This window comes from Phoca vitulina, unplaced genomic scaffold, assembly GCF_004348235.1.
Source record: "Phoca vitulina isolate PV1807 unplaced genomic scaffold, GSC_HSeal_1.0 scaffold13, whole genome shotgun sequence".
NCBI lineage: Eukaryota > Metazoa > Chordata > Mammalia > Carnivora > Phocidae > Phoca > Phoca vitulina.
In genome coordinates this window covers 1,517,730-1,533,190 of record NW_022589716.1, presented here as the reverse complement: position 1 = coordinate 1,533,190, position 15,461 = coordinate 1,517,730, and the positions used below count along the sequence as shown (strand labels likewise).

At 46.2% G+C, this 15,461-nt stretch overlaps 1 protein-coding gene across 5 annotated transcripts in view; it reads left to right on the top strand.

Annotated features, from left to right (window-relative positions):
- The window catches only part of EPS15L1 (epidermal growth factor receptor pathway substrate 15 like 1), a 97,133-nt gene that overhangs the window by 13,112 nt on the left and 68,560 nt on the right, over positions 1-15,461 (top strand). For 4 of the 5 annotated variants that reach the window (XM_032412312.1, XM_032412314.1, XM_032412316.1 and 1 more), the window contains exons 2-6: positions 10,649-10,690; positions 10,868-10,957; positions 11,415-11,462; positions 13,185-13,280; positions 13,942-14,004. In XM_032412312.1, coding sequence (XP_032268203.1) covers positions 10,649-10,690; positions 10,868-10,957; positions 11,415-11,462; positions 13,185-13,280; positions 13,942-14,004 — 339 coding nt within the window. The remainder of the gene's footprint in view (positions 1-10,648; positions 10,691-10,867; positions 10,958-11,414; positions 11,463-13,184; positions 13,281-13,941; positions 14,005-15,461) is intronic. The other variant, XM_032412313.1, reaches the window with a different exon arrangement.

The following is a 15,461-nucleotide window of genomic DNA, read 5'->3' as shown; positions in this document are numbered from 1 at the left end:
CCCCCCCCCCCCCCCCCCCCGTGCTATGAGCACCAGGCCAAGAGGTGTGGGCGGAGACCTTCGGGACTCAGTGTAGGTCCTGCCTCCTGCAAAGGATGGTGTGTCAGCGTGGGAAGGTTGCCTCAGGTGACCTTGATTTCTCTTTTATTTCCATTTCTGGTAGACAGGGCCAAGAGCAGTGGTCTCCTGGGAGCGCTGAAGCTTTTACACCTTGATCTGCATTCCTCCTGATAGTTCCTGGCCTTGAACTCACTCTGGCTGTCTTCGCCTTGACGCTTCAGTGTGTGTCTCAACTTTCGGGCATGGTTCTCTTGCTCTTTGGTTCTCCTTGTAGGTGGGGATTGTAGGCCTTACCCCCGACCCCCACCCCATGTCATGTCCCCACCTCAGGCCTTGAGTTCCTAGTGGGTTGGACGGAGGCCCCGCATGCTGTGCTGAATGGCAGGTGCACATCTTCAGCTAGTCCTTCGTCATGGCGGTCATTTGGGTCCCCAGAGAGAATCCTGTATCTTCAGATCCCTCTTCTTGTATGTGGCTCTTTGTCTTTCCTGTCTTATTTACAAAAGCAGAGTGCATTAATGTAGAACATTGGTGAACTCAGAAAGCCACGGGTGTGGAGCAGGGAACCAGTTCACTGGTAGGAATCAGTGTTAGTATGTGGCATCTGTCCTGCCACATTCAGGCCCGTGTGCGTATGTGATCGCTGTGGGCTTACCAGCCAGGTCATCACTGTGTGTGCTGGTTTGGGCCCTCCCTTTGCACTTAGCAAATACCTGACGATCATTCCCCACTTGGAAATGTTCTGCCCGTGCTGTTTTACTGCTGTGTGGGATCCTCGCCTGTTTTCAACCTCTGCTGTCACCCATAGTCCTTGCCCTCCAGCAGGGTGAACTGATACAATGCTCTTGCCTTTCCCCACCTCCTGCGTAGTAGGTCACTTCCTCGGGGTAGACCCCCAGGGGGAGACCTTACAGTAGTAGAAGGGTGTGTGTGTATGTGTGTGTTAAAGAAGTGCTAGTTTTGGGACTCCTGGGTGGCTCAGTCAGTTAAGTGGCTGCCTTCAGCTTGGGTCATGATTTAGGATCCTGGGATCGAGTCCCACATCGGGCTCCCTGCTCAGTGGGGAGCCTGTTTCTCTCTCTGCCTGCCGCTCCCCCCTGCTTGTGTGTGCTTTTTCTCTGACAATTAAATAAATAAAAATCTTAAAAAAAAAAAAAAAAAGTTAAAAAAAAGTGCTAGTTTTTATTGTTTGTCAAAAGTATGCACTGCTGGTGATAAAGCTGCTTTTTGTTTATCGTACTTAATACTTGAAGTGGCTTGTACCATTAGGATCCTTGCCAAAGCAGAAACGTATCAAATGTTGGTCTTGAATTATGTAAGATTTTTACACACACTCAAAGTAGAGGGAAGAGTTTAATGAACTCCCATGTGCCCACCACCCGTTTACAACAAATGCCGTGTTTTTTTTTTTTTTAAAGTAGGCTCCATACCCAACGTGGGGCTTGAACTCATGATGCTGAGATTGAGAGTCATATGCTCTACCGACTGAGCTAGCCAGGCACCCAAACAAATACCGTTCTCTCTGCACTTGTCTACCATCCCTTGACCTCCTCTGCCATATACATTTTTATTTCTGAGGTTTTTATTTTAAATCTCAGAAATCGGGGTGCCTAGGTGGCTCAGTCAGTTTGGTGTCCCAACTCTTGATTTTGGCTTGGGTTGTGATCTCAGGATTGTGAGATCAAGCCCCGGGTTGGGCTCCCCACTCAGCAGGGAGTCTGCTTGAGATTCTCTCTCCCTCTCCCTCTGCCCCTCTCCCCCACGCTCTTGCTGCTCTCTCTCTTTCTCTCTCAAGATAAATAAATCTTAAAAAGGAATAAAATCTCAGAAATTATATTTCAGTTTGCATCTCTGACAAGAAGACCATTTTTCTTTACATAACCACGGTGCCATATCAACACCTTATGCATTTAATCATTCCTTAGTATTACTCCATCAATACCCAGTCCATATTCAGTATTCTTTCCCTGAGTGTCTCAGAATGTCACCTTGTTATTTGATTGTGAGGTCTCCGGTCTCTCTCACTCTCTTTTTAAAATGTATTTTGAGATAATTATAGATTTACATGCAGTTGAGGAAAAATAATGCAGAGTGATCCTGTGTATTCTTCATTCTGTTTCCTGCAGTGGTAACACTTTGCAAATCTATAGTACACCATCACAATGAAAAGTTTGACATCGCTGCAGTCAGATGCAGACCGGTTCCATCCCACACAGGGATCCCACCTCTTGGCCCTTTTAGCCATTCCCATGCCTTCCTTCACCCCTGGCACCTGCTAATCTGTTCATTTCCAGAATTTCAGCATTTTAATGATGTTATATAATAGTCATTCAGCACATAACCTTTGGAGATTGGCCTTTTTTACTTAGTATAATCCTCTGGAGATTCTTCTAGGGTGTTGCACATATTAGTAGTTCATTCCTTGGCATTTTTCATTGCCAAGTGGTATTCCACAGGGTGTGTGTGTGGGGGGTCACAGTTCATTTAACCAATCCCCCATCGAAGGGGACATGTGGTATGTTTCCAGTTTGGGGCAGTTATGAATCAAGCTGCACTAAACATCTGAGGACAGGATGTTATGTGAACCCAAGTCTTCATTTCTCTGGATGAATGCCCAGGACAATTGCTGGGTCTTGTGACAGTTGCAGGCTTAGTTCTTTTTAAGAAACTGCTGAATTGTTTTCCAGAGTAGCTGTACATTTTTACCTTTCCACCGTCAACGTGCGAGTGATCCAGTTTCTCTGCATGCTCACTGGTGTCACTGTTTGTTATTTTCACCATTCTGATGGGTGTGTGGTGGCATCTCCCTGTGGTTCTGATTTGCATTTCCCTAATGACTAACATATGCTGACCATCTTTTCATGGGCCTACTTGCCATCTGTACGTCCTCTTGGGTGAAATGTCTCTTCATGTCTTTGGCCCGTGTTCTCATTTGATTATTTGCCTTTTTTTTTAAAGCAAACTCTGTGCCCAAAGTGGGGCTTGAACTCACTACCCCAGGATTGAGTCGCATGTGCCACCCGCTGAGCCAGCCACGCACTACCCCATCCCCTCCATCGTTTGCTTTTTGTGCCTTTGAATTTTGACAGTTCTTTGTATGTTTCAGATACTAATCCTTTGTCAGATCTGTGATTTGCAAATATTTCTGTGACTCAGCTTGTCATCCCCTTACCAGGGTCTTTCACAGAGCAAACATTTTTCATTTTGATGAGGTCCAATTTATCAGTTTTTCCTTTTATGAGTCAACCTTTTGGTATCAAGTCTAAGAACTCTTTGCCCAGCCCTTGATCCTGAATATTTTATTCTGTTTTTTTCCCAAAAGTGTTATTCCATTTAAGTTTTTCCATTTAAGCCTGTGACCCATTTGGAGTGAATTTTTGTAGAAAGTGTGAGACTTGGGTTTAGGCTTATTTTCTTCCTCCGGATGTCCAGTTGCTTCAGTGCCGTATGCTGTGCAGGCCTCTTTCCTCCTGAATGGCCCTGCACCTCTGTCAGTAGTCGGTCGGGTACACCCGTGTAGGTCTGTTTCTGTGCTCTCTGTTGTGTCCCATGGCTCTGTGTGTCTACCCCTTCATCACCGCCATGCTGCCTTATAGTGGGGCTTGAAATCAGGTAGACTGATTCCTCCCACTTTATTTTTCTTCAAAATTGTTTTAGCTATTTTGGTTTCTTTGCCTGTCTCTATACATTTTAGAAGAATCTTATTTTTATCTACAAAAAATCTTGCTGGAGTTTGGTAGGAATCAAGTAAAACCTGCATTTCAGGGGTGTACACAGTAACTGTGCTGGTTATTGCCCTCCAGAAAAGCCAGTTGATCATCTTCCCACCCACAGGGCCCAAGATGCTCGTTCCCCCCTTTGCTGACTCTGCCAACCTGATGGCAAATGCTGGTGCTTCAGTCTGTTTTGCCGTATGGAAATTGAACATTTCCCCCAACTTTGCTGTGTCTTTTCTTTCTGAATCTCTTTTGTCTTATACTTTGCTCATTTTAAAATTAGGATATATTTTTTCTTGTGATTTATAAAAGCTGTCTCCCACATCTCCTTCTCTCAGCAAGGTTTACCTTAGCTCTGGTTTAGAAACTTCTCATGGGACAGTTGGAGAGAGCTGTCAGTTCCTGGGAGGTTAGAGATGCCCCAGTGTTTTCTGATGTTTTTGAATGCTGATGAGCTAAATCCCAGGTTCCTCCGCCACAGAATATGACTGTGCACATTGCCAAGATGATGGCTTTGCAAGCAGTGAGGGCAGCCAACGCTAAATGGAAGGCAGAAACGTAATGACTATTAAGTGAGCACTTCTTTAGGCTGCGTTTTTTTTAATTATTATTTTCAATTTTATTTATTTAAGTAATCTCTATACCCATGCGGGGCTTGAAGTCACGACCCTGAGATCAAGAGGTGCATGCTCTTCTGACTGAGCCAGCCAGGTGCCGCATGGGCTGCATTTTTCTATCAACATCTGGTTTTCCAAGTAGAAACTCAGACCAGGATGTCTTTGGGTGTTATTTGGCTAATTCTTGCAAAACTTGGCAACTTGATTGAAAAATACACCATTTGCATTTCCCTGATGATGAGTGATGTTGAGCATCTTTTCATGTGTCTGTTGGCCATCTGGGTGTCTCCTTTGGAGAAATGTCTGTTCATGTCGTCTGCCCATTTTTATTTTTTTAATTTTTAAAAGATTTTATTTATCTATTTGAGAGAGAGAGAGAGAGAGAAGCAGACTCCCAGCTGAGCAGGGAGTCCGACGTGGGGCTCGATCCCAGGACCCTGAGATCATGACCTGAGCCGTGGGCAGATGCTTAACTGACTGAGCCACCCATGGGCCCCGTCTTCTGCCCATTTTTAAATTGGATTATTTGGTTCTTTGGTGTTGAGTTGTATAAGTTCTTTATATATTTTAGATACTAACCCTTTATTGGATATGTTATTTGCAAATATCTTCTCCCATTCAGTAGATTGTCTTTTAGTTTTGTTGGTTGTTTCCTTTGCCGTGCAGAAGCTTTTTATTTATTTATTGTCAAAGATCCTTTTATTCATTATTTTTATTTTAAAGATTTTATTTATTTGAGAGAGAGAGTGAGCACAAGCAGGGGTAGTGGCAGGCAGAGGGGGAGAGGGAAGCAGGCTCCCCGCAGAGCAGGGAGCCCAATGCGGGGCTCCATCCCAGGACCCTGGGATCATGACCTGAGCCGAAGGCAGACACTTAACAGACTGAGCCACCCAGGTGCCCCAGAAGCCTTTTATTTTGATAAGTCTGAATAGTTTATTTTTGCTTTTGTTTCCCTTGCCTCAGGTGACCTATCTAGAAGGATGCTGCTATGACCAGTGTCAGAGAAATTACTGCCTCTTCTATTGATCTTTATGGTTTTAGGTCTCACATTTAGGTCCTTAATCCATTTTGAGTTTATTCTTGTGTATGGTGTAAGGAAGTGGTCCAGTTTCATTTCTGCATGTTGCTGTCCAGTTTTCCCAATACCTTTTGTTAAAGATATCTTTTCCCTATTGAATATTATTTCCTGCTTTGTTGAAGATTAATTGACCATATAATTGTGGGTTTATTTCTGGGCTTTCTATTCTGTTTCCATTGATCTGTCTATGCATTATATCTTTTTGTGCCAGCACCATACTGTTTTGATTGCTACAGTTTTGTAATATAACTTGAAGTCTCAAATTGTGATACCTCCAGTTTTGTTTTTCAAGATTGCTTTGGCTATTCAGGGTCTTTTGTGGTTCCATACAAATTGTAGGATTGTTCTAGTTCTGTGAAAAATGCTATTGGTATTTTGATAGGGATTGCATTAAATGTGTAGATTGCTTGGGGGTGGTATATTTTAACAATACTTGTTCTTCCAACATCACTCATCATCAGGGAAATGCAAATCAAAATCACAATCAGATATCACCTTACACCTGTCAGAATGGCTAAAGTCAAAACCACAAGAAACAACAAGTATTGGCGAGGATGTGGAAAAAGAGGAACCCTCATGCACTGTTGGTGGGAATGCAAACTGGTGCAGCCCCTCTGGAAGACAGTTATTGAGGTTCCTCAAAAAATTTAAAGTAGAACTACCCTACAATCTAGTAATTGCACTACTGAGTATTTACCCAAAGAGTACAAAAACACGAACTTGAAGGGATATATGCATTCCTATGTTCATTGCAGCATTATTTACAAAAGTCAAACTATGGAAACAGCCCAAGGTCCATTGATAGATGAGTGGATAAAGAAGAGGAGGTATATATACACAATGGAATATTACTCAGCCATAAGGAAGAATGAAGTCTTGCCGTTTGCAACGACACGGATGGAGCTAGAGGGTATTATGCTAAGTGAAGTAAGTCAGGCAGAGAAAGACAAATACCACATGATTTCACTCATATATGGAATTTAAGAAATAAAACAAATGAAAAGAGGAAAAAAAAGAGACAAACCAAAAAAACAGACTCTTGACTACAGAGAACAAACAGATGGTTACCAGAGGAGAGGTGAGTGGGGCAGGGGAAAGAGGCAATGGGGATTAAAGAATAGTTATCTTGATGAGCACTGAGTAATATATAGAAGTGTGGAATCACGATATTGTACACCTGAAACTAATATAACACTGTGTGCTGACTACAGTGAAATTAAAAAAAAAGGATATAGGACAGTAGAAAAGAAAAGATAAATACAGCTATTACGGGGTCTTGGCTTTCTGGGGGAAATGACAACTGCACTGGTTTTCAAGTCAGTTTATACAGTTGAGTTGAGTCTTGCACTCTGACCTCTTGGGTTGAATAAAACGCACCATCATGTAATCACGTGCGTGCATTTTCCCAAGGCTGCCATGCATGGGAGGCTGTGCTGTGACCCAGTGCCCGGCTCTGTCATGCCTGGGCTATTTTTGCAGCGTGCAAAGTAGGTTAGGGCCACATGACTTGGGCGCTCCTCTGGCTCTGTGGCTCATTGGCTCTGTGACCCTGGCAAGGTACCCTCAGTCTGAGCACCTGTAAACTGGGGCTAACAATATACCTGTGCCATAGTGTTGTTGGAGCATTAAATGAGGTACTAGATAGGAAACCATGAGTGCTCCATAAATGTGACCCCCTATTTATCAGAGCAAGGAATTAAACTTTTTTCCAAAAGTCTTAAAAACTGGTTTGCTTTAAAAAATGCCATTTTTGAAATGAGCAAGGCTGGCAATCATTGCTTTATTTGGCATGAAAGCACACCCTTTCCCGGAAGAGTGGGAATTCTCCTGGTTCCAGGCATAAAGATTTAGGAAGGGTCCTGCCTGTGGACAAACGCGGGGGTCAGAGCTGGATGGGCTCAATCCTAAGAGGTTTTGGAGCTGCTAGAACCCTAATTCTTCAAAGGATTTCCCCTCCAAAGTGGTTCTGCTGTGTTCTTCATCTCAAGCTGCTTTTCTCCAGCGTTAAAATTGCATGTGCTCACATGAACTGTGATGTTTTAAAGCCCTCGCAACAGAAGGGTGTGGACTTGTTCTGGGTTTGCTCCCCTTCCCTGTCGCCCCCCCTCGTAAATTGCATCTAGGCTGGAGGACAGAGCAGAGAGACCACAGAAACTTTTCATGTTATCTCTGAGTATTTTAAGATATGATGAGCAACTGAATGGTCAAATTGAACGTTATGATTGAACCTCATCAATAATTCAGTCAGTGCAAGTTGAAGATGGCCCCTTAGCAGAGTGGGTTGGCAAAGGAGATCGCCATCCTGGGCTGGCTGTGTCCTGCTTCCATTTTCAAAGACCTCGCCTAGTTCTCTGCAGCCTCTTACTCTCTGCAGCTTTCTTACACTGAGCGCCTCATCCCCTGGCCCGTTTCCTTTCTGGCTGTGCCCCAGGCTTGGCCCTGGGCTCTCTTTGGGGTCAGACAGAAGTGAAGAGCTCTGGTGTCCCCTCTCAGCGCGCTCTGTCCCAGCAGCTGTAGCACTCCCTCTGGGTGAGTGGGTTGTGACAGAGGTTCTCTGCCCAGGAGCTGACCATGTAGACCGCCTGTCACTGGGGGATTCCTGGTGTCAGTTGGCAGCAAGTGTCTTCAGCTCTGTCTCAGTGGCATATCGGGCAGCTTGCAGACGTGACTCCCCCATCCCTGGGACGAGGCGGAGTGGTGAGAGGAAGTGCCAGCTAGATCTGGTGTTTTCCCCTTTCCCCCCTTCTGCTTTTGCAGTAGCTGAAGTATGAGTAATCGCATTGAAGCTTCTAACTGTGGTCATTGTCCCAGCTTAACTAAATTGATTCCCAGAGAGAGGAATAGTTGAGGCACACTCTTGTGGTTTCCCGTCACTTGTGGATATGTGGGATTGAAAGCTGGCCATAGGGGCGCCTGGGTGGCTCAGTCGTTAAGCGTCTGCCTTCAGCTCAGGTCGTGATCCCAGGGTCCTGGGATCAAGCCCCGCATCGGGCTCCCTGCTCCGTGGGGAGCCTGCTTCTCCTTCTGCCACTCCCCCTGCTTGTGTTCCCTCTCTCGCTGTGTCTCTCTCTGTCAAATAAATAAAATCTTTTTTAAAAAAAGAAGGCTGGCCATAGACCATCTGGGGGGTGAGCCCTTAGCACAGACCGTTGGAGCTTTGGGTCTGGTGCTTCAAAGGCTTTTCCAGATTATTCAGGGTCTTGTTTTTCTTGATTGTGGATCTAATAGCTCAGAAGCATTTGGGAAGTTTGAAATAGTTGTTAACGCTGTATGCCCCAAATACCCCTTTTTCACTGGAATTTTAGTAGCTTGGAAACCTCTTTTCTTGCCTACCCTGAGATCTTTTAAAAAATCCCACTGGAAATGTATTTCAGACCAGAGCCTCTCTGATTGTTGGTGGGAAGGGGACCTTTGCCGTCAGGGTGGAGGCCTCTGGGCTTGTGCATTCCATTCCTGTGAGCCGGTGGCAGGCGATGTGCTGTTGACCTGGCCACTGTCACCTTGTTACCTTGACAAACAGCCAGCCTGACTTTGCTTCATCTGTCCGCCTTAGTCCTCTGAGGAGATGTGCTTTGGAAGCATGCCCGAGTTTTAAACCTGGGAGGTCACACGAGGTGTGATGGCGGGCACTGCTGTCTAAGGTCTGAAGGAGCTGAGAGTGACTGACCCCCCCAGCGACCGGGTCAGGCCAGCGCACCGGGCAGGAGGAAGCAGCCTGCCCAGCAGGCGCCATAGCTGTGTCCTTAACCTCTCGATCCTTCTCCCAGGTGTAGTCTCCTTTTCTTTCTCAAGCCGTGGCTCCTTGTCACCCAGCCTTGCTTTCCTTTTCATGTTGCTCTGTGTTTAGTTTTCTCTGCTTTTTCAAGATCCCCCCCTTTCTTTTTGTTTTGACTTTCCTCTCTCCCCTTTCAGGTCTTCGTGCTCTTTTCCTTCTATTTTCATTCTGTCTTGGTGGTGTTCTCTGTACTTTCGCTTCTTTATATGCTCGCAGGTGTTGGCATCCCCCCAGAGAAGCTGACCGTAATCTCGGCATTATTTTTAACCTGAAGTGAGTCTCTTTATGCCACAGCGGTATGCAAGTGTTGGGCTGGTTCAAATCTGGTGATTGTAACTGGAAGGAACCCACCTCTGCCAGTTTGATTCATTATGAAAAATCACAAGACAGCATTCAAAGACTTTTAAAACACAGTACTCCCACCTCTCATTCAGGCCTCGCTTTCCCCGTCCTTCTTGTCTTTAGTGGTCCTGTTCTTCTGTATGATTAAGCATAATTGTGTATTCTTCACTTTGCTCCCTAAGTCAATGGCAGGCTTGTGGACTGCTGTTTCCCTTCATGCGGCAAAACACCAACGTGTGTAAGCCTTTAGAGCTGACATTGTAGTGGCTGCTTAATTCCTTCCCCAGCTGACACCTCCCCTGGGGCACGGCTCGCTGAGGTCGGGCAGAGAGGCTGTGGACACAGTGCAAAGTGTGAGGGCTCGGCCGCCAACCAGGCCGGATCCAGACATGGCTTCAGTGAGCCACATGACCCGAGAGCGGGTGCTTACCTTCTCTGAACAGTGATGTCTTGGGGATCTGATGGCTGGAATGTGGAGTGTCTTCTCTGCCGAGCCGAGGACTTTGAACTTCCTGCCTGCCACAGTAGGAGTGGTCACTGGCCAGCCCTCTCCCAGCGGGGGCCAGTCAGTGTGCATCCCTTGGTGGCTGGTGGTGGACAGGATGGGTGGGGACGAGATCTGGGGCAGAGAAACCAGTCTGAAGCTTGCGTGTCTGGTGATTCGTGATGACATGCTGAAACTCCTGTTCGGGTGCTGGAACCAGAGAACAGTCTCAGAGGAGAGGGTGTCTTTTCCCTCTGAGCTCCTGGACGCATTGAAATCCCGTCATTTGGTGAATGGAAGTCACCTCGGCTGCTGCTGCTTCCTGAATACCAAGTTGTTTGTGTAGGAATTAGGACTTTGAAAGAGCATTAGCGTTTCTCCTTCCCAGACTGAGTAAGTATGTGAGATCTGTGTCTAAAAACAAGCTGCAGTCTGTGTAGAGAGGACGTTTAAAGTGCACACATTTTGATTTTCACTGTTGTACATTTTGGTAATGGCTCTTTGAGGGGATGGCATTATTTTCTTTTAGGGCGGGGTGTGTCCACTTTTGACCAGTGTCTGTGGTTTTGTTTACAGATTCCCACTGGAAATCCATTATATGAATCTTATTATAAGCAGGTAAGTTTCACTGGTGTCTTTTTGGATTGAATTAGAGAGGGCGTGTCTCGGCAGGCACAAACCTGAGTAGGAGCCCAGTTGGGTCCCTTTCTGTCCTCCAAGTTATCAGCCAATAGCCAGTGGGCTGTGTGCTGCTTTATCTGAGGCCTTATCTCAAGAGTTGTTCCCCCATTCTAGGTAGACCCGGCATACACAGGGCGAGTTGGGGCGAGTGAAGCTGCGCTTTTTCTAAAGAAGTCCGGGCTCTCAGACATTATCCTTGGGAAGGTATGTGAAGACGGATAGTGACCTCTCTTCTGAGGCCGCCCTCAAGGCTGCCCCGGCAGGCGAAGGCCAGACCCCTCTTCCAGGGCATGTGCCTCCTGGGGAGTGGGCTGGCCACTGTGAGCCTCTCAGGCTGTAACTGGTGGATATCCCACTTAATGCTTGGGCAGCAGACAAGAGGCCTGAGTGCTTTGGGGATCTTGACAGCTTATGGGTTTATTTTGGCTTTGGAGCCGAGTAGACCTGGGTATTCTCTAGGCTCTGCCACTGACCAGCTGTGTGCCCATGGGGGTGGGGGCAGGTCGTTCACCGGTTGCAAATTTGCCTCCTCACCCACAGCTCAGGAATGGCCACACCAGCCGACACGTAAGGCCCACACGCAGTGGCAGTTGTTCCTGTTCTGTGAATAAATGGGCAGTGATTGGCAGGTGCACTCATGAGCATTTTTGTGTTTCCACAGATATGGGACTTGGCCGACCCAGAAGGTAAAGGGTTCTTGGACAAACAGGTATATATATATACAAATACACACAGAGCAAGTGGAGGGGCTTGGGCCAGAGCCCCGCAGGCTGGGTCACGTCTGCACTTCCTTCCTTGTTATTGCCGCGGACAAGTATTACTAGACATGAGTGTGGCCATCAGGCTATTAACACGGCAAGGTTTCATTTACTTGTGTGCTTACAGGTGATGAAAATGTTTTCAAATCGATCTATTTTGAAATAATTTAAGACCCCTGGAAGTTGCAAAAACAGTCCAGAGAGTTCCGGTGTATCCTTCCTCAGCTCCCCACAGTGAGAGCTGCTCATGTCATCATAGCGTGACGCTCAGAGGCCGGCTCGGTGCTAAACTGGAGGCCTTGCTCGGAGCTGGCTGATTTTACATGGACTTTTGGGGGGGGGGGTTTGGTGTGTATAGTTCTCTGTAATTTTATTGCACAGATTCATGTGATGACCGCCATAGTCATTATGACACAGAATTGCCTGGCCCCCAAAAGAATCTCTCTCGTGTTGCCCTGTGGCAGTCACACCCTAACCTTGGTTAGATTCCTTCTGGTTCCATCTCCAGCATGATTTTGTCATTTTTGAGAATGTTCTATAAATGGAAATTTATAGTACTTACACATGATTTTAAATGGTCATATTTTAATTTAGTTCAGTTTTTCCCCAAACTATATCCCAAGGGATGCCATTCCTGGTGTCCTACTGTCCATGATCTGATCCGCTGGGAAAGCACCATCAGCTCTTCCTCCCTTCCTTGAGATTCACACGGTACGTCTGCATGTTGAAAGAGTCTGAGGACCTTGTGGACGAGAAACCTGTTAACTTTGTCTAATGCAGTTCCCAGAAACTTCTTACATCCCCTTTTCTATACACTCCACTCAGGCATTCTGTGGACATCAGTCTGAGAAAGTCCGATCTAGTGCGTGTCTCTTTGAAGACGTTTTTAAAACTCTGATTGTGTTTATAGCTTTAAAACAGTTCATGTTCTCAGGCTATTTGATCAATTAAAAAAAATTAGGTGATGCTCTGTGAGTCCACTAAGCCTGTGGCATGGCCGGCTCTGGGTTAGGAGGAGGGCGGGGAAGAGCAAAGGCCCCTGATGGCCTAGTTCAGGTCCTTTGTCCCTGCATGGGAGGTAAGGTTCACATTGGGCCGGGGGGGCGAGTGGGAGAGGCTATCTTCAGCAAGGCCAAGGGATCACAGTGAGTCATGACAGTCAGTTCCCAAACAACTATTTCAAACCATTTTTAAAAAGTCAACACATATTTGAATCATCATTTATTTATAATCTTAAACCCTAGTCTGCTGCTTATCTAATCTAGCATTTTCCTAAATGTCGGGAGCTTGTTATTGCTTAAAATACATTTATTTAAGGGGCGCCTGGCTGGCTCAGTCAATAGACATGTGACTCTTGATCTCAGGGTCGCGAGTTCAAGCCCCATGTTGGGCATAAAGCTTCCTTAAAAAATAATAAAGGTATTCAAAAATACACTCATTTGAAATTTTGGATTGTCCAGAGTGCAATGGACTGAGTCCATTTGGCATATTCACAGTGCTCCCAGGGGGACCTTTTGCACATTAAGTCATTGCATATGACTTTTGCACATTGAGTCTTCATTGTTGCAGTGAAGTGAAATTCCTCTCTCCCAAAGCCCGAGGCTGCAGACAGCTCTCCCCCTGTCATCGCCAGCCGGCTAGTGTTTACCCCTCCCCCTTTTTTGGATTTGCAGGGTTTCTATGTTGCACTGAGACTGGTGGCCTGTGCACAGAGCGGCCACGAAGTTACCTTGAGCAATCTGAATTTGAACATGCCGCCGCCTAAATTCGTAAGTGTCAGAATCCTTCGGTTCTTCGTGCTCTTCTGATATCATCTGTCGATCTGTGTTTTTCTCTCTTCTTTTAATCGAGATGGAATTCATATAACCTAAAACTCACCATTTTAAAGTGAACAACTTAGTGACATTTAATACATTCACAGTGTTGTACAACGGGCCCCTCCCTCTAGTTCCAGGATGTTTTCATCACCCCAAAAGGAAACCCTTTACCCAGTTAGTAACCCCTCATGGGATCCCCCTCCCCCAGCCCCTGGCAGCCATTCATCTCTCTGTCTGTATGGATTTGCCTGTTGTGGGCATTTTATGGAATCATAGATCTGGCTGCTTTCACTCATTGTAATGTTTCCAGGGATCATCCGCTCCGTAACGGGTGTCAGTGCTTGGTTCCTTTTCATTGCCAAGTCAGACCGCATTCTATGGTCGGTCCATTCCTCTGGTGGTGGACGTGACAATTCGTGTTTCGGGATTTGTTTGCACACCTATTTTCAGTTCTCGGAGTGGAATTGCTGGGGCATATGGTAATTCTTGTGTTTAACTTTTTGAGGCTTTCCCCATTTTGAAAGCACTTTGACATGTGTGTCCTTAGCACAAACACGTCCTCTGTAGTTGAATTCCGTGCCAGCCACAGCCGAGTGTTTCTTTTCCTTTCCAGCACGATACCAGCAGCCCTCTGATGGTCACGCCGCCATCCGCAGAGGCCCATTGGGCTGTGAGGGTGAGTGACCCCTGGCGGCGCCCCTCAGCCGTCCTCCACGTGCAGTTGTTTTAGCCACTTACAGTGTTCAGACACTGCATGGGATGATTGTACCTGGTCTGTTTCAGAGTGAGTTTGCCACAGAATTTAACCAAGACACTCTTTCAGATTAAAATCTTTAAATGGCCGTGACCTTTTTGGACATTGCCCTGCTAAGGCAGTTAGCTGAGTTTCAGGCGATGGATTATTAAAATTTTACAGTTATATTTTGCATTTCTGGGTCATGTTGTGTGGTTTTTGCTGCCTGGGTTGGTTAATCAGGATAGAAAGGCCAGTTGTGAGAACTTGCAAGCTTGAAAACCTCTAAGGTATCTTCGTAGCTCTCGCTTTTATTTCTAGCCAGTTCATGCGTTATTATTCATTCCTTTCTGTTGCTCTCATTGCTTTTGGAAAAGCTTCTCTCAGTACCTGAGGGGACAGCCTCCATGTCCGAAGTCTTTCTAGAAGCAGCAAAGAAAGACACAGGCGATACTCTCTAATAGGATAACCTCTAATAACCTCTAATAGGTACAGAATTAGTCCTAAAGAAAATGCACGTGGGACATGGAGATGGTCCCCAGATACTGAGACCTCTTCACTCCTCAGTTGTAAGGGGATTGTCATATTTCCTCACTTCTAGTTGGCTTAAGTACTGACATTAATAACAGTCTTGCTATAAAATAAAGACCCCCCCCGACCCCTCCGCCCGACCTCATACATTTGTCCTGTTTTTCTGTTGCGTCCTTGGAAGGGTTTGGAGAAGGGGAGGTTTGGCCAGGGATAGGGCAGGAGACAGCCTCATGTGGCCAAGGAATTGTGGAGTCACCTCTGGGAGCAATTGAGCACTTTGCCGGCAGCAGTCACAGTACTAAAGGAGTTCCTTCTTTGTAGTCCAGTTGCACGGCACCTACTTCGAAAAGAGCTGCTTTGTTGTGGAAAACAATGCCAGAGAGCTCTTAGTCCTTGAACTGTTCCAGTCCCTTTCTGGCAGGGCTGCATTGAGGCCTCCTGAGAAGGGCTGGTGCCAGAGGAGGCTCCGAGGCCTCACGTAGGAGGCTGGGCAGGAATGGTGCTGTGATGCGGGTAGACTGTTTTCAAGAGAGATTTAGCCGTTTCAGTCAGAGAAACAGTGACAAAGCTGAAGTGCCAAGTGTTCTTTTCCATTGGGAGAGTTGCTGGTCTTTGAGCCGGTGGGTGAATTCGAGACACTCGAGGGGGACACAGGGTGATCACCTTCTTGGGGCCTCGTGGGTGCAGTGTCTGTGTGTGCTCTCCTTTCTGTGTTTTATTTTCTTTTTAATTGTGGTGAAATATAGGTGACAACTTCACCATCTTGACCATTTTTTTTTTAAAGATTTATTTTAGAGAGAGAGAATGCACGCATGTATGCATACACACATGCATGCACGTGGACGGGAAGGGCAGGGAGAGGGAGAGAG